General features: G+C 48.7%; 6 protein-coding genes across 6 annotated transcripts; 1 reads left to right on the top strand and 5 right to left on the bottom strand.

Annotated features, from left to right (window-relative positions):
- Positions 1–426: 426 nt before the first annotated feature.
- On the bottom strand, positions 427–1,998 carry M437DRAFT_46084 (aquaporin; the record flags this gene model as incomplete). Its single annotated transcript, XM_041021204.1, has 3 exons — positions 427–1,095; positions 1,150–1,338; positions 1,390–1,998. The coding sequence occupies 3 exons, from the start codon at positions 1,996–1,998 to the stop codon at positions 427–429; spliced, it is 1,467 nt and encodes a 488-aa protein (XP_040881030.1).
- Positions 1,999–3,391: 1,393 nt separating this feature from the next.
- On the bottom strand, positions 3,392–6,772 carry M437DRAFT_83704 (ABC transporter domain-containing protein; the record flags this gene model as incomplete). The annotated part of the gene is made up of 2 exons (XM_041027979.1): positions 3,392–3,427; positions 3,482–6,772. The coding sequence occupies 2 exons, from the start codon at positions 6,770–6,772 to the stop codon at positions 3,392–3,394; spliced, it is 3,327 nt and encodes a 1,108-aa protein (XP_040881031.1).
- A 699-nt stretch (positions 6,773–7,471) lies between these two features.
- Positions 7,472–9,084, bottom strand: M437DRAFT_74569 (putative 2-methylcitrate dehydratase; the record flags this gene model as incomplete). The annotated part of the gene is made up of 3 exons (XM_041026259.1): positions 7,472–8,076; positions 8,137–8,914; positions 8,971–9,084. 3 exons carry the CDS (start codon positions 9,082–9,084, stop codon positions 7,472–7,474), a joined length of 1,497 nt encoding a protein of 498 aa, XP_040881032.1.
- Positions 9,085–10,275: 1,191 nt separating this feature from the next.
- M437DRAFT_83706 (uncharacterized protein) lies at positions 10,276–10,788 on the bottom strand (the record flags this gene model as incomplete). The annotated part of the gene is made up of 1 exon (XM_041027980.1): positions 10,276–10,788. The coding sequence occupies one exon, from the start codon at positions 10,786–10,788 to the stop codon at positions 10,276–10,278; it is 513 nt and encodes a 170-aa protein (XP_040881033.1).
- A 445-nt stretch (positions 10,789–11,233) lies between these two features.
- M437DRAFT_65298 (uncharacterized protein) lies at positions 11,234–12,515 on the bottom strand (the record flags this gene model as incomplete). The annotated part of the gene is made up of 4 exons (XM_041024567.1): positions 11,234–11,590; positions 11,644–11,767; positions 11,821–12,162; positions 12,223–12,515. 4 exons carry the CDS (start codon positions 12,513–12,515, stop codon positions 11,234–11,236), a joined length of 1,116 nt encoding a protein of 371 aa, XP_040881034.1.
- Positions 12,516–14,517: 2,002 nt separating this feature from the next.
- On the top strand, positions 14,518–15,943 carry M437DRAFT_83708 (putative beta-1,3-glucan-binding protein; the record flags this gene model as incomplete). Its single annotated transcript, XM_041027981.1, has 2 exons — positions 14,518–14,957; positions 15,010–15,943. 2 exons carry the CDS (start codon positions 14,518–14,520, stop codon positions 15,941–15,943), a joined length of 1,374 nt encoding a protein of 457 aa, XP_040881035.1.
- Between the last annotated feature and the right edge of the window lie 2,463 nt (positions 15,944–18,406).

The raw sequence follows: 18,406 nt of genomic DNA on the forward strand, positions 1-18,406 counted from the left end.
ACTCATAAAATGCATGAGTCTGTTGGACACAAATTGAGAGGCTGAGCAAGCTGAAGTATTTGAAAGGTGCAGTAGGAAAAGGAAGAGGAAAGAAAGAAACAGTCTAATGTCTATGAGTCTAAAGTCTATATGGTCTATACCCCCTGTTAGTATAAACAAACTCCGTCTGAATGAATAACAGCTGGAAAAAAAAAGAGGGAAAAAAAAACAAAAACTCCTCGCAAAATATTAGCAGTAGGTCATGTTTCTCGTTTCGGCAGAAAAAAATCAAAAACTTCCTCAAAACACGATTCCTTCTGACTGCAGAGTGGAAGGAGCGAAGAAAGGAACAAAGGTCGAGGTATATTCCAACCTTCTTGACCGTCCAGTGTATATCGCTCCTTCCACTCCAGAGACTATACTTTCAAGTCTCTTGTTAAAGCAAATTTAGGAACCTCCATTCTCCACTTCTCCCTTCTCCATGGCTGTCTCAAGGTTACGAGCTTGAGTGTGTTGGCGGAACATTTGCAAAAAGTCGAGTTTGCCTTCATTGGCTTTGCCCTGCCATTTCCTGGGTGTATAATTGACGGGACTTTCACCACCTTTGAATATGCAAGTATCGTAGAGGACGCCACCAGCGATACCGCCAGAGATTGTAGCACCCCAAGCTCCCCAGATCCACCAATTGTGGTAGGCGGTAAAGATCTCGGTGCCATAACCCATGGCCATTGCGGCTAGACGAGGGCCAAAGTCTCGGACTGGGTTGAAGCAACCACCTGTGTTGGAACCGAGGGACATGACGAGGGCAATGACGAGTAGACCGATGATAAAGGCGTGCATACCAGCACCGGGTGGTGAGTTGGAGTCATCACCAAGTGCCAGAATGGAGCAGACGAGGATTGCAGTACCAGTAAACTCGGCGAAGAATGCTGTTGCAGGTTTTACATAATCCTTTGGTTGTGTGTAGATTTGAACTCCAGTTGATGAGCCAATGAGTCCACCATCGCTGTAAAGAATGGCATCACGATAGAGGGCAATAGCGATGAGGCCACCAGTGAAGGCACCCAAGATTTGGAACATGACAAAGACTGGAAGTTTGCGAGCAGGAAATCCTCTCTGTGTATTTGTCAGATGTGTTGCTATTGATGGAATGGGCATAAGACGACTTACGTAGATCCAGAGAGGAATGGATACGGCTGGGTTGAGATGGGCACCTGAGCTTCCACCCGAGATGTAAATGCCCAACATTACAGCCAGTCCCCAACCCCAATACATGTTTTGATAGATGCCTGGGTGTTGTGATTCTCCAGTGGCTACAGCAAGATTGCTACTCACACCAATCAAGACGAAAATGGTAGTCTACAAGCGATGTCAGCATGTGTCTAGTGGCCTTGAAAAGACAAAACTCACTCCCAACCATTCACCAAGAGCATCTTGAAATTTGGCACGAACAAGTGCCCACGAATTGAAGGGAGCAGGCTCGTCAAGAACCTCCTCGTCCTCTGGTGCAAGTGTTGTGTCATCACTGTCATTGCCAGGAGAGAATACAGCTTCATCACTAATGATTCCTGTGCTCTCGCCCTGGCCAGCCTGGGCACTAGTTTCGTGCATCATCATGCCTCCTGACTGGTTACTCTGAGTAGATCCGTGATTTTGGTGCTTTTGCTCATCAGAAGGTTCAGAATCTTGCTTCTCGCCTCCACGATGCTTTTTGCGTTCATCAGTGTCTTGAAGTTGAGGAGCAGCTTCTCCTTCTCCCTTTTCACGAGGTTTTACACCAGGCGCTGTTCCAGTTTCATTCTTCTTCTTTCCTTGCCAACCACGTACTGTACGCGGTAGGTTGGAACCCAAGCTAAATGTTGGCTCATTTTGCCTCTTTTCGTAGTTTGGGTTGAGGGCGCGGTATCCTTCGGCGACGTAGGTATCTCTGTTGGGTCCACCACCCTCCTTATTCGTTTGTGATCCGGCTAATGAATATCCGCCTTGCTCTGCAGTTCCTCCTGTAGCGTTGGTGGCCATGCGACTCATTCTGGGTCTTAGTGTGCTCATGGTGTGTTGATTTCGCATGTCAGGACGCTTCTGCTTGTTCGTCCTAGATCTCATTGTACTAGCAGTACGCTGATTCTGCATGTTTGGTCGCTCAGGTTGTTGGTTATTTCCAGACTGAGTCTGTTGAAAGGAGACATTGCGATTCATATTTGATTAGAACAGTGAGTGTGAGACTTGTTGTTAGGGAAAAAAGAGTCAAAAGACTCGAAGATCCTTGGAGGAGGAAAATCGATTGAAGCAAGAATTCGGAGCAGACAAAGTTTTGGCAGTTGCGTGTCTTTTAATATATCAGAGTGTTAGGGAGTTGGTGAGCCATGAAAACGTATTTCTTCCATCAGACACTCGCCGCCGTACAAAACAATTGGCAAAATCGCGAATTCAAGAGTGGGACCGAGAAACTTCTCAGACAAGGTGACGATAAAGCGGGTCTTTGTTGAGCCTCATCAAATGCCCTTGCCTTTTTGGGTAATCCGACATGTAAATCTCTGAGCAAGCAGGGACGGCCCACGACGTCAGATCTTCGATTGCTTCAAAAATCCCCTATCTCAGTCAGCAAAACATTGCTTGGCCACGTCAAAGTGTCACACCGATATACACCCTGATTGCACGATGAGCGATGAAATTGAGCAAAAGGGCAATTGCATTCGAGTACGAACCCCCAACATTGCATTGACTGACTCGTTTGTGGAGCTTCTTTTTGAGCCTCAAGGATGGGATTTGGAGAAATTCAGTCAATCAAGGAACCACTTCCGGGGGCATTCCCTCTCAAACCTAGTGAACTTCTTCCCAAAGAGCCTCAACATGATACTCATCGATCCACCTCCACATCATTATGAAGCTACACCCCATACTATGCCAGTGTCACACCAGGAAGATAAGCTCTCTTCCACCTTCCCATGTGCTGAAGGTTGCCACACTGAGATAACGCTTCCTGCGTTTCTCCAGATCAGTATGCTGTCACGGTAAGACGGCAAAGAGATGCCCACATGGTGCCAGCAGAGATTTTCCCTATCCCGCAGCAATACGAACCACTCACAATCTATTCGGCCGATGTTCGCTCGATCACTTGTTGTTAGTATTGGGAGTAGGAAAGACCTCATGAGAATTACTAGGTTGATGGCTTGGAGCAGTTCTTTTTCACTAAGTGTCGCCATGAGAAGTAGGAAGAAAAAATGCCATTCTACAACTCTAAAGGACAAACAAAAAATGTGGATATAGTGACCCAAAACAAAGACGCCGCCCAATCTATTGTGTCGCAAGAAAAGGAAGAAATCGAGATTGTAACGCCATTCACCCTACTTTTTGCAATTCGTAGCTGCAGACATCTTTCATTACCAACAATCACAACACGTCACTTGCTTTTTTACTCGTCGTCACTGTCAGGAGGGTGAGGAGTTCCCTGTAAGAGCGGTTAGCAAATTGTGATATGCAAGACGGAAGAGATGAAACATACCTTGGGACTGTTGAGCCACTCAATGTGACGCAGTCTTCTGCGGACCTCTCTCTCCTTCAACTCCTTCTTGGTCATCTTCTTCTTCTTTCTGGCTCTGAAAGCCATGTCACCACCACCGCCTTCGACATCACTCTGAGTTGGTGTGCCAACAGTAGAAGCTACGGCGGAGCTGACGACTGAGCTGGCAACAGATGAGCCAGGCTTGGAAGAATCCTCGAAGCGGTCGAGCGAGATGGCGACATTGCCCTTTTGAGTCAGACGACCATCTGCAACGTGCCACTGCTCGGGGCAGAGAGCACCAACAAACTCTTCGTTGTGAGAAATCATGACGACACCACCCTTGTAGTCACGGATGGCAACGGCGAGACCACCGAGAGAGTCTCTGTCCAAGAAGTTGGTAGGCTCGTCGAGAACGAGCAAGTGAGGGTTGTTCCACATGGCACCAGCAAGGACGACCTTGACCTTTTGGCCACCAGACAAGCCGCTGATTTCATTGTGGTTGGCAATTTCGGGGTCAAGACCAACATCCTCGAAGTGCTTGGAAATGACCTTGGGTTCGAGTTGACGGAAACCAAGACCTTCTCTGCTAGCCTCGTGGTCATCAAACTCTTGAATGAGCTTCTGGAAGCCAAGATCCATGAGGGTCTCGCGAGAAATCATGGTGTTGTACTTGGGGAGCATACCAACCCACTTGATTTCGTACTGGAACGACTTCTTCCACTTTTGTCTACCAATGATGGACTCGATTCTGCGCTCACCCATGCCAGGGCCGAGGTCGACGAACTTCTCCATTTGAGCCTTGTCTTCTTCGGTCAATTGACGGGTTCCCTTCATCAGGACCTCACGGTCATCACCGTTGGCATAACGCCATTGCAGGTATTGGTTGGGAGTCTTTTCCAAGTGCATTTCGACGTGCTCAAGAGCGTGCTGCTTGATGTAACCGATACGCAAGTTGGGGTGCTTCTCGACCTTGCCGGTCTGGGGAATGGTTTCACCAGTGAGCAACTTGATGAGGGTAGATTTACCAGCACCGTTGGCACCGATAATGGCAACTCTTGAAGAAAGCGACAATTGACAGCTGACGCCCTGGAGCGAAGGCTTGGAAGCTCCAGGGTAAGTGAAGTTGCAGTCAGTCATGCGGAGAATGCTTCTAGTGTTGGACTTGACACCAGTCAAAATACCAGGAGGAGGGAACTTGAATTGAACCTGGGAAGCGGAGAGAGTGTAGTATGCACCAGCTTCGGGCTTTTGCTTGACGAAAGCAGCAAGGTTACCCTTGTAGTTGACAAGCTTCTTTTGCTCGTAGTGGATGATGTCGGTACAGACCTCGTCGAGGAAACCAGAATCGTGAGAAACAATCAAAGAAGTAATGTCGGTGTGGGTCTTGAGGTACTCTTGGAGCCACTTGACGTTGGCAACATCCAAATGGTTGGTAGGTTCATCGAGAAGGAAGACGTCGGCGCGCATCAACATGGCTCTAGCCAAGGCGAGCTTCATCTTCCAACCACCAGAAAGGGAACCAACCTTTTCGGATTGACGTCCAGTGGGACCAGAAGAGAAACCAACCTCCTCGAGGACAGCCACAATTCTGTCTTGACCTTCGGCCTGGAGTTCGGGATCCTTCAAACAATAGTTGAGAATGGTAAGATCAGCATCCTCACCCTGGTTGTGCTCGACGAAGCAGGTGCGAACCTCTTCTTGAGGAGGGAAACCCTCGAGCTTGCCATTGGCAATGGAGCGCATCAAGGTGGACTTGCCAGCACCGTTTCTACCACAAAGACCGTAACGGTGACCCTTGAGCAGACGAAGGTTGGTGTGAGAAAGCAAAAGCATACCACCATAACCAAGAGAGAAGGTGGCATTGACAATTTCAACCTCACCATCCTCGAGAGGTGGAGGAGCACCAAACTTGCGCTCGTCTTCGGCAGTGTAGAACTTGAAGACGGCCTCGGCAACAGCATCGGCCTTGCCTTGCTCCATGAGGGGAGCCATGTAAGGAGCAATGTTGCCAGTGATGCGGTTAAGCTTGCGATCAGTGGCATCCTCTGCAACCATGGTTGAAAGGTAAGGCTTGGCCAAGTTCCAAATCTCGGCGTCACCAGGGATTTGGATAAGACCGCCATTTGCTTGTGTCTCCTTTTCCAAAATCTTGCTAACATCTTCAGGAATGGTACGGCCAGACTCGGAATGGTCACCATTGTTTTGCTGGCCCATGGCCTTTTCAATGACATCGAGTGCTCTCTGAGCAATCTCGCGAACCTCGGGAAGAGAGGCTCTGTCGCGGACGGCCTTGGTACCGGGCAAGAGCTTGGGAAGGAAAGATCTGGCCTCGACGGGGTCGTGAACGAGCTTGGTCAAGTTTTCAACAACGACGACTGTTTGACGAGTGACTTCTTGGGAAGTGCTGGGGCTGTTGAGAGAACGTTCGAGGAGGGGAGTAAGGACGGCGAGGACGGGAGAGGTGACGATGGCAACAAAGGTGGTTTGCGAGAGGGCGTGAATGGCCTTTTGCAGACTTTGAGTTGAGGGGTCTTCCATGGACTTGATCAGAAGAGGAAGACGAGGCTGAACATCGTCGTTTTGCAAGAGAGTAGTAAGGGAGTTCATGGACTTGATGGCAGCCTTTGAGACTTCGGCTTTGAGGTCGTGCATACCACCCTCGACAATGGGAATGAGATCCTCGAGCTTGCGACCCATGGCTTCACGGAGAACATCCTTGGCCTGTTCAGCCTCGAGACTTTCCATGCCCATCTTTGCGTCGTCGGCCATGCGACCAACCAGCTCGTATGCGACAACGGCGCTTTGCCACTTGGCAGTACCCTTGCGGAGGTATTTGATGAGAATGGGCAAAAGACCATAGACCTTGGCCTCGGCGCCGAGCTCCTTGTAGAGAGCATCGATAGCGTACTTGGCTCCGTCGCGAACACTGGGAGTCTTGTCGGCAATGGCATCGAGAGCCATGGGCAAGAGGTAGTCGTGTTGAAGGAGGAAGACGACCTCGCTCAGGCGCTGCTTGCTGGGGAATCTTTCGAAAATGGCACCCAGGGCAAACATGGCGCCTTCGCGGCGGCCAATATTCTTCTTGTCCGCAGCGGCCTTCTTGACGTCTTGCAAAACATTGTAGTCGTTGAGACCGCGGAAACCGACCGAGTTTAGGAGAACATCGCAGAGAGCGTAGGCGGCGTCGAGCGACTCTTGCGAAGTCTTGCTTTCGTAAATGGTCTTTGTGATGGCCGAAATGTCCTCGACAGCGGGCGGCGCCGAATTTGAGCTAATGGCAACGTTGTTCATGCTGGGCTCTTCGAAATGGGGCATATCCAAAGAGGTGAAAGGAACAAGGGCGCGATTAATGGCGTAGGCGCAGGGGGTTGCGCTTTTTTTTTTTTTCGCAACAAGAATCAAGCAACCAGAAGGAAAATCTCGATGATAAGAAAACCCGAGACGAGAGAAAAACGCACAAGAGTGGAGAGTGGGAGAGGGAGAAGGTGTTTGCAATCAAGCACTCCTTCGAGATGGTTGAATGAAGAGAAAGTCTTGGTTGGGCTGATATGGGAATTTTTTCTAGTCTGCGGCCGCCTGCCCCTCGGTCAGCGACTTTGCCGGGCGGCGGGCCAACGCGGAGTGGTTAAAGAACGCTGTCATCTCATCTTGTTGAGCACACTCTGTCTTGTTTTTGGCAAGAAAGCATCGTTCTGGTTCTTCACACAAGGGACCTGCATTCTGATACCTGCGAAAGTGAATGCTTCGTAAAGGCAATTGTTCATCTGCAAATCATGAACATCACAATCCTGATATCGCATTCATCAGATTCATCCCAAATTTATGTCTTGGCATACGCATTCACCTACGTTCAGTATTCATACCCCAACTTCACGTGTTTGCATCCTTCTTGCCTATTGACTCGCATACCAGATCGTCATAATTTGGTGAATTCTTTGAAACTTGATTCATACAAGATATATCCATCTAGTACTTCTATATTTTCGTTTCTTACTTGCTCTCCTTGACATAGAGGTCGACATACTTGTCAATCTCCATGGCGTACAACTTGTCGGGCGAGTTGCCAAGCTCAATCAACTCATTTACACGGGCCTCACTGAAGTGAGGTCCCAAATGTCTCTTATACTTGGCCATGATTTCTGGCTTGGCCTCGTCACGACGCAGTCTGTGACCAAGAGGTGCCTCGACAATCTCCTCCTCCAAGGTTGTACCGTCATTCAAGGTGACGGTAAGAGCGTTGGAGATGGTTCTCTTCTCGGGGTCATGGTAGTCCTTGGTGTATTGAGGGTCCTCAACACACTTGATTCTCTTGCGGAGCGACTCGACAAGAGGGCTTGTTGCTGCCTCGGAACCATCCGTGTAGTCTGATGCCTCGAGACGGTTGAAGACGAACATGGTTGCAACCATGTACTGAACACAGTGGTCACGATCGGCAAAGTTGTCCATGGGCTTCAGTTGCTTGTCAATGATGCGAATGCATGCCTCATGTGTTCGGTTGGTAACATCCTTGATGTCTTCGGCAGTCTTGCCCATGGCCTTGAGCTTCTTGTTGAGACGGCTGGCTGCTTCGACGGCGGTCTGCGAGTGGAATTCGGCTATTGATGCGATTAGTACGAGCACTTTCTCTTGACATCTCATGAACTTTTGTTACTTACCAGGGTATGAAACCTTGAAAAGGACATTTTCCATGACATAGCTGCCATATTCTCTTTGGAAGTTGAACTTGGCACCGTGGAAGTTGACATCGTAGAAACCCCAAGTAGGAGCGGTAAGAACGGTGGCCATACCACCCTCACCCTTCATGACCTTGAGGCAGAGGTTGACTGCCTTTTCACAAGCATCACCAGCAGCCCAACTCTTTCTGCTCATGGTGTTGGGGCTGTGTCTGTAGGTACGCATACTCTGACCATCAACCCATGCTTGAGAGATTGCGTCACGAGTTTGAGCCTCGGTCAAACCAAGCATTTGACTGACGACAGCGGTTGATGCAACCTTGACCAAGACGACGTGATCAAGACCGACCTTGTTGAAGGAGTTTTCGAGAGCCATGCAACCCTGAATTTCGTGTGCCTTGACCATGGCCTCGAGGACGTCTTTGACGGTGAAAATCTTTCCATTGCCCAAGTTACCACCATTGCGGTTGGTTCTGCTGATCCAGTCTGCAACAGACAGGATTGCACCCAAGTTGTCACTAGGGTGGCCCCATTCGGCAGCAAGCCAGCAGTCGTTGAAGTCGAGCCATCTGATCATGGCTCCAATGTTGAATGCACCAAGTACAGGATCAAGCTGGTAGGGAGTACCAGGAATCTTTGTGCCATTGGGAACAGTGGTTCCGGGCACGACGGGACCGAGGAGCTTGGTGCAGTGGGGGAACTCGAGAGCCTTGAGACCACAGCCCAAGGTGTCTAGGAAGACATATCTGGCGGTGTCGATCTGCAAATGAGGTCAGTGAGGGCTCTTGACAAGTTTCTGGGACAAGGATGACATACAGCAAGCTCCGAGGTGACCTTGTAGTTGTGAATGTAAGATGCCATGTCGGTAATCTCGCGATCAAACTCGGCAGCGGGAGCCGGGCTGGCAACGGCGTCCGAGTTGGGCTTCATGGTAGTAGAGAAGGCAGCTGCTGAACGGATCGAGAAGGAAGTGGGAGCGATTGAAGCTCTGCTGGCAATTCTGGCAGTGTTGCGAAGGAGAGAACGCTGGCCAACAATGTTTCTGGAGCAAGTGCGGAGAAAGGTGCGGCTCAGTGGGGAAGACATATTACTGCCCAATGTCCACCAAGATGCTTGTCTAGGTATTGTGTCTCGATTGAGGAATGGAGAAGGAAGGAAAGAGAGGAATAGGCTCAACAAGACGATTAGTAGTCCTCGAAGTTTTTTTGACTCCTGCAGATGTTCCGATAGCTCCAGCTACCTGTCGTCGGACAACCCCGCCTTACGAGTGTTGCACGACCTTACCGGCCGCTTACCGAGGTATCGTGGGGGCCAAAGGGAGAAACAAAAGGCACGGCACCTAATTCCGATGTCTATGCTATAGCAAACGGCTGTTTGAAATCATGTCTTGTCATCGGATTCTGCGGATGATACAGAGTTTGAAAATTTGGAAATCAAGATGCAACTGGATCTTTAGCTTGCTCTGTTAAAGCTGCTAGATGGGGGATTGTTTTCTTCAAGTCCTGCTGCCGGACTGGTGACCCTGTAGCCTATTTATCGACATTGACAATTCCATCTTTCACGAGATCCGGACCAGTACCAACCACTAACGTACTGTCTTTGTAAAGAGCATGTGCCAAATAAAGGAACATACAATGATATTACGGGCAAGAAACGGGTTGTGAGTGACAAGAGCTAGCATGGTTGTCAAGGTTATCGCGGTTATCGCGGTTATTGCGGAGCGCGATCAGAAGCAGTTAGGACCATCTCACAGCAACAAGTCCTGATTTCTCCACCTCGTACAAGTCTGCTTGTCTTTAAAGGGATAACATGATACCAAGGGGGGCTAATTGAGTTGTGTGTGGTAAGTTATGGTTATCAGACTGTTCTTCAGGTAATGATGCACCTAACAAAGAAGAACCAAAATCTTCAAAAGAGTCATCATTGTTGAGTTGATCCTTCTAGAACTGTGAACTTGTTTTCTCTTCCCTCCTCTTCACTCTGCCGAATATCAAAAAGCTGAAATCATCGTTACTCTTCTACTTTCTGTTTTTTGTTTTCCTTCTCTTTTTTGCTTGGAAACATAGGGAAGAAAGCAGAGAGAAACGTACGAAACAAGACACAAGGGCAAAGATGAAGGCTTCAACGCTGCGGCTGATGCTGGGGGCCAGGACCAAAGCTTCTCCAATCCTTGTCGGTTGAGAAATGCTGTTGCTGAGGTAGTTGCTGAGGTAGTTGCTGAGGTCTCTGTAGCTGTACAATGGCATGTTGAGCAGGACCAAAGGCATCGGGAGAACTTGAAACGGAAAGAGGAACAGTAGGGGAAGAATGTTCACCTGGACGCCAACCACCATGTTCAAAGATAGGTCCACCGACACTTTTACGACCACGAACAGAAAAAGGAAAGGCAGGACGAGTAGTAGATGGAAGAGGACGACGACTAGTAGCTGCAGGCTTAGAGATACCACGACCGAGATGAGGAGCAGATGTTTTAGCACGAAGAGCACCACCTCCCACTCGACTATGAGGAGTGGAAACAGCAGTAGCAGCAGCTACTGCTGCAAGATGAGAAGAACCAAGAGGAAAAGCACCACGCTCACCACCTAAGTATTCGGGGGATTGTGAAATGAGATACGGATCGGCAGGGTTTGACATACAAATTTGATCAGGTAAATAGAATTTATGAGAATACTAGTAGAACGATTTGAGTCAGGTTAACAAATCCGAGCCCTAGATAGAGTAGGAGCGTGATAGCGTTGTTGCAACGATCGAGCGGCTGATTGGGTAGTAATGTCGTGTCGAATCTAAGCTCCCGCCAATCAAGTTTCAGCCTCTAACACGGAAGGTTAAGGAGAATGGATACCAGCTTCCCTGGTAGAAGATGTTGCAACTGAAAAAATAAGAAAAAAAATGTCAAAAAGTCATTTCCTAGACTTACCAGGAGAAGAAGGATCCATGATGTGTTGATCACTTTGAACGTTGTATTCGTTCAACTTGCCTTGATCAATTTCCTTGACCAATGTCAAACCTTCGATCCATGAAGAAGGCTTGGGCAGGGTTGATCCAAGATGTCGTTAGATTGTTGATGTGATTAGGTCCCTCAGGTTTTTGGCAGCATCATCGCATCAAAGGAATTCAAGATCTCCCTTGTGATTGGCAAGTCCGAGAACATGACCTTGATTCTGAGGTAAAAGATGATGTGAGGGTCCTCGATTTGATGAAGGTGTGTAGGTCTGGATGCTCGCCAAAGCTTTTTGAGAGCACTCTTGAGACCAATAAAGTCTTCCTGAAAGTACCCATCAATGATCCAGATTGGTTGTAAGGAAAACCATTCAGCATTGGGGTTTGACAAGTTGACGAGTGGATTGGTCGAAATGAAGCTAATTGAAGCAACGTCGCCCTCCTTTTCGTTTAGAGGGACTTCTGTCCACTTCAACCATGGGCACAAGTAGGTAACCTGTCAGTTGTGTTAATCAAACTGAAATGGTACAATGAAGAAACAAGACCTACGAGTTCGAGAGGATATTGATCAGGGTATTCTGACTTGTGATAAACGAGCTGTCGAATGGCTTGTTTGGGACCGGTAGCCTTGGGAGTAGAAGGAATGTCGAACAAGTTTCGTCTACCAAGGAAACTGAACAAGATGTCAATAGAAGAGATTTGAAAAGAGGGACAATATCAACTTACTATCTCAGGCCAGGATCTGAATCAAGGTCCAATCTGAAACCAATTCTGGGGTATTCAATTGATTGTCTGAGCATGAACTCACCGATTGACCCTTGACTGTCGAGTTCAGAGATGAGATAGTCATTGTGAGGTGGAATGGCAGGTACAAAGACCCAGAATGTGTTTTGGGGTGTCATGGCGAGGTAGTTTCCAATAACGACTCCTGTATTGTCATATCTCACTTCAATACCCATGTCGGGGGTGAATTCGTGAGTACATTGGTTGTACTGAATGACTAGATCACTCCTGGTAAAGTCGCAGATTTGGGCCAGAGAATTTCCACGGTTGAACTTGTCAATGTTTCTATGACACAAAGTTAGATTTTTTGAAGGACGAAAACAAGAAAAGAAAGACCAAACTTACCCTAATGCAGACCATCCAGGTAGGCATAGTGTACCGAAAAAAGAGTCGTGATCGTTGGGTAAGACTCGATATTCACTCTTGGAATATCTGCAACCCACTGTCATACCTCCAAACTCACCCTTGTCCAAGACGACAACAATGTCGTCAACTTGAAGTGGGCAGTTGACTGCATTTGCAATAAGAGCCTTGGCGGCATCAAAGGGCGTTGATATTCTGGGTGCAGTCCACGATAGCAAGGCTTGGTTTTGAATTGGTCTCGGAAGGTGGTTGTGCGATTCGCTGAATGATGGCATTTTGTGTCCGCGTTGTTGATGAGGAAGACTTAGTACGATGAAAGGAGGTGATGAGATATCAGGATCTACCTCTGGTTGCGGAAACCGCCATGCTGGCGCGCTGTGCCTGCCTTTCTTAGATCTTCACGCAACACGACGGTAATGTCAAAACCTCACTGGCTCTTCACTCTCAGTCGCTATTGAGAGTGCATACCCCTCAATGAATGGGCAGCCGCCTCTACTGTGCTGCTGTGTCATCCTCTTGTTCACCTTGCACCCTAGCCACGTAGCTCCTGACTTATTATGCAATTCAAATCTCCATACTTATTGTGTTAGTCCTGTTTGCAACCCAGAGTATCTTGATTCGCGCCTGATGCCTCCCCACGTGCCGAAGTATGTGACGGGTGTAGCTATAGGCACAATACTCCTAAGAAACATGATAGTGCCTACGGAGGACCGACCATTGATCAGCTTTCTAAGCCTCTGAACTAGGAGATGACTGTGCGCTCTGATAACGAAAACGCTGCTCTTTGCTATGGTCGAGGACGATGGGAAGTCACACAATTTTCAACCGGGCAAAGAGGTTGATAGCCCCTCACAACAACCACGACAACCACGACCAGGCGTCAGCACCTTTTTTTCTTTTTTTTTCCCTGCGAAAATTTAGAAGAACAACCACAGCAAGCGAACACTATCACAACCATCCTGCTGGCGCGACTTTCCACGTCTCGCAACTAAAAACTGGCCTCCGAGATTGATACTTGCATGTACAATAATACGTTCGGTTGATCAGACACAACGCGGTCCACACCTACGAGCTTGCCAATAAAGCATGCGTAATGACTGCGTGAGTATGGCCGAGAAACAGACACTCGGAAAGAGATAAGACATGAGAAATATTGGCATCGCGATAAATGTGTTGTCCTCGATAACAATATATCGCGAAAGTAGTCGAGAGGGTGGGGTATCTAGTTCCCCCTAAAATTAGGTCGACCGCCTGGTTGAGGATTTAGCAAAGCATGCAGCAGATATGTCTGCATCCTGCATCCTGCAACCTACCTACTCTTCTGTGCGTCGAGAGCAGGCCACGGTCTCGCCGACCTTGTTGAAGAATACTTGACAGCTGAAGAGAAACCGCATGAAGTCTACTCGGGAGAGGCGGCGCTTGCCATCTTGGTGCAAATTGCAATTAGAGATTGCTGGCTGAAGATTTGCGAACGCAATGCGGAAATGACGTGCAAGCCTCCGACGTCTGGTTCCTGACTCTGCAAGTTCCTTCCAACCCTACGAATCTTCACAGCTGCAACAAGCTCAGTCTCGATGCAGGTTCGCATCGACGACCGAGGTACCAGAGCGGAAAATCGGCCAAAGCTTATGAAAGAGAAACATGGTTTTGACGGCCGGTTCCTGGCGCGGATCGTATCATCTAGCGCCAAAATCAGACGTGCATACTCACCCGAAAAAAACATCGCGCTATTGGAATTCAAGCCCGATTCGATTGCTCAACTCATCAATACATGGTCCTTGTCTATTGCCAGGCATGCTCCGAATGTGGAGTTGTTAGCTGGCAGATCATGTCTACCACGCGAGCGGCATGGGCGGCCCACGCCTCGCCACACAGTGCCAGTGCGCGGAAATGGCGCGAGTAGGCTGGCCTCTTGTGTGAGACCGACCGTAGGGACTCGGCTACTGGTTCACTTTGCGCCGTTGCACCTGGCCCGGGGTCTCAACGTTATGGTGTTTCTTCTTCAGCTTCCATTGTAGCGTAACGTTCCCGTGGGAAGGCTAGACTGCATGCGCTTCTATATCGGTTGGTGCTTGGCTCACCTGAATCCAAACGGTCCTGCTCGGTGATCCTTTGCTCAAAAGCCCCAGGTCTGCCGTCAGTAGAAACACTCTCTGTCTCTACTAATTTCCTTGTCCACTTTTTCCATTCCCCATCCACTCATTCATACTCGGTGGTAGTGATATCAGGCACAAGCCGAAACTACATATTCACATTCTACACTACCAGTCCTTCGCCATGGACGACCGCAACAATGGCACCGCCGCCTCTTCGGCCAATGCAACTCCTTACCTCAGACCTGGCACTCCCGAAAGTGAGGCCATCACTCCTGCTGCCAGAGCAAACCCTTTTGCAACCCCCTATGGCTCAATGCCGGTGTCAGCCGCAGGTTCCTCTACAGCTCTGCAGCAACCTCAGCAGAGATACTTCCACTCTAGACGTGTGAAGAAGGGTGAAGTCGAGAAGCCTTGGCTCGAGAAGAAGGATCCCAAGGAGAAGTGGGTTACCATCATTCCTTGCATTGGTATCGCCATCGGTCTCGCTCTCACTGGTTTCCTCATCTACGACGGTCTGTCCAGTGTCACCAACCACAGCTACTGCCCCGTATTCGAGGACGACTTTTCGAATGGCTTGAACAACAAGATTTGGACAAAGGAGGTCGAGTGTGGAGGTTATGGGTATGTCACTTACACACAGAGCCAGTAGAAACAATCGCTAACCTGATTATAGCAACGGTCAATTCGAAATCACCACCAACACCGACGAAAACGCATACGTTCAGGATGGCATGCTTCACATCAAGCCCACTCTCCAAGATGCAAAGCTCATCGAGCAAAACAATGTCATCAACCTGCTCGCAGATGGTTCCTGCTCGTCTGACGTTTGGTCCAACTGTATCACTGGTACCAACGTTACCAACGGTACCATTGTCAACCCCGTCAAGTCTGCTCGTATCAGCACCAAGAACGGCGCATCCATCAAGTTTGGTCGTATCGAAGTCGAGGCCAAGCTCCCTGCTGGTGATTGGCTCTGGCCCGCCATTTGGATGCTTCCCAAGGATAATGTCTATGGTGCATGGCCCCGCTCTGGTGAAATTGACATCATGGAGTCTCGTGGTAACAATCACACCTATCCTCAGGGTGGTAACAACGTCATGAGCAGCACCCTCCACTGGGGTCCCAACTCTGCCAACGATGGTTGGTGGCTCAACAACAACAAGCACTCTGCTCTTCACACCACCTACGCCGCCGGTTTCCACACTTTTGGTGTCGAATGGTCTGAAAAGTACATCTTCACCTATGTCGATTCTCGTCTTCTCCAAGTCATGTATGTCAACTTCAACAAGCCTTTCTGGGACAAGGGTAGATTCCCCGTTAGCGACAGCAACGGTACTGCTCTCATGAACCCCTGGGCTGCCACCGGCAAGGATGACACTCCCTTCGACCAAGACTTTTACCTCATTCTCAACGTCGCTGTTGGTGGTACCAATGGCTGGTTCGAGGATGGTGTTGCTGGCAAGCCTTGGACCGATGGCAGCACCACAGCCAGAAGTGAATTCTGGGCTGCCCGTGACCAGTGGTACCCCACTTGGGAGAAGAATGGTGAGATGGTTGTCAAGAGTGTCAAGATGTTCCAGCAAAAGGGTTACAATGGTTGCAACTAGATTGTGTGTATGTTTTCTGATAGCGATTTGTTTTCTTTTGGATTTCGATACCACGGGAGTTTTTTATATATCACATAAGGGTGACGATACGAATCTTTTCTTTCTCGAACATAGACAAACAATCATTATAATTTCTACCTGCTTATTCTTTCATCATTCTCTTCCCATTCTATATATGTCAATACCAGCCACCTAGAAGTGTTTGTGAAGTTGACTACATTGATAAACCAGTTGGATAAAATCGTCTGAACAGGATCTTTCAACGGTTCTTCCCAGTCGACTGCCGAGTCTGGTCGGCAAGGCTGGGACAAAAACGTCGAAGGTCATGGACCGTTGAGACGACAACCAAACGGGCCGAGTATCTTGTGTAAAGATACAATGCCCTGATACCGCCGGTGATAGCAACGTCTTGTTGCAGAACATCATCCGTTGCCAAAAAACGTGACAAGACGAGGCTGGGTGTACCGTTTCGTGAGATCAGAGAGAAAAGGCAGGATCTCAGTCAAACGGGATCCGTCACAACCGTCCGGCAGTGAGGGGTCAGGGTGAGAGGTGAGACCCGTGACGTTGAGATTTGATGCTAGTCTCACAAGAATTGTCTCAACCCATTACAGTTCAGGTGTGGACTCGATTTGTATTGCAAAAGAGAGCTTGTCGCGAACTTTGACTTTCGGAGCATGACAAGTTCCATCGTGGCCTCTTGTCAAAGCTTCTTCTTCGGTACGCCACAACCTCTTCGTCTTCAAGGTCAGGGTTCTTCAAAATGTTGGGTAGCTGAAAGCTTTCCCCTTTAGAGAGCACACCAACTACAGCTGCCTGTTATCAACGCTAAGGCTTGTTTTAGAGTGAAAATGGCTGTGCTGTCAGCTTTCAGCCTCGTGTCACAAGATAACGGCGAGATAGTCGTTTACTACGTGGGATGATCAGCGCCTTCAGCCCGAGGCCGAGAACCTGGAGAGCTGATGCGATATCTGACGATCATTACAAAGAAACTCGGGGGATCTGCTTGAGAAAGACTTGCACCATAGAAGCACTGACTCTTAACATGTTTTCTGTATATTGAAAAGTGTATGCGAGGACGGGTGGAGTCATGGGCCAAAAAAGATACCTCAACCGTGCTATTTCTGCTCATGCACGATTTCATTGAGAGACGAGGTTTTTCCTCAGCAAGTGCAGAAAACAAGGATGAGCTGCAGCGTAGGAGTGCTGGTGTCAATCAATTGGGACCCGCCGCGGGTGAGCCGCATGGCGGAAGGGTATGAACTGGCAAGCTTGTCCACCTTGTCGGGACAAAAAAAAAGTCTATTGGGAATAGTACTTATTAAGCAGATACAGCAGAATAGCCGACACAGTGGCAGATCTCTCGAGAGATCTCGACGCAGAGCAGCTCCGATTACGCACAAATGAAAGCTGAAGATTTCAAGAGCTAATCTCCTCCAGCAAAATTTGTGCTCAATCCTCGAGGCGTCACTGAGCGGCACAGGTATTAATGTACAGCGGCACATGAGAGAGATATAGCAGCTAAAAAAGGATGAGCTTGCAACATGTCAAGAATCAAGATATTGGGTTCAAGGATTGTATGCACGTTGCAGGGGTGGTTGCATGATTGCAGCAATCAACATGTGAGTGTCGAGGTTGAGGTCACAGCCGAACCTTGCTCGGGACTTGGCGCCCGAATTTAGCAACCGTCTCATGCATGAGCGCTCGTGCTCCCGACATGGTATCCGCAAGTTTCTTTCAGAGTTTCTTACGGCCGACCGTTGAGTTTCCCAATACTCGCCAAATTCAAAATTTCCATCAGAGACATTTCTGCGCTTCCAGAAAAACTCGCCACACATCTTCGGTGCCAAGTGACGAACAGTCATGTCTCGCATCTATGCGTTCTGGGCACTGAAACATGAGCGTAAAGATGCGATCGAGAATGATCATTAAACAAGCGAATCTTCTGCTGCTGCTGCTGCTGCTGCTGCTGCAAGGTACTCGTACCTGGTTCCTCGAGTACGTACTATTACGTAGCCGTACCTTGCAGCATGACAGAACCTTGCCAAAAACGACTTCGGACTTTTAAACAAAAGGACCTTTTTGGCATGCGACACAGCTACCTGCGATCAGAATTTTGATATTTTCGCAACAAGATATGAAATTATTACAACAACAAGAATGACGATAGTATAGCAGTACATGGTGGTTCAGCGCGACCTTATGTATAAAGTATTGCACACCATTGCCTACTACGGCAACAAATATTGGCGAGCCTGCCTGTTTCGGCCAGAAAGGTCGAGTTAGTGCTCGCTACGCTTAGACCCAGCCATGCCTTCTCCAGCAAGAGGTCGATCCTTCGACGCACATGTCTCAGTTGCCGTTTCTTGACTCGGCGCCGTTCGATAAGCGCGGTGCCAACTCATATCCGGACTCAGCCCAAGTGCCCTTGACTGGAAACTAACCGAAGCCACAGCGTTCCCG

Source organism: Aureobasidium melanogenum, assembly GCF_000721775.1.
Source record: "Aureobasidium melanogenum CBS 110374 unplaced genomic scaffold scaffold_7, whole genome shotgun sequence".
Taxonomy (NCBI): Eukaryota; Fungi; Ascomycota; class Dothideomycetes; order Dothideales; family Saccotheciaceae; genus Aureobasidium; species Aureobasidium melanogenum.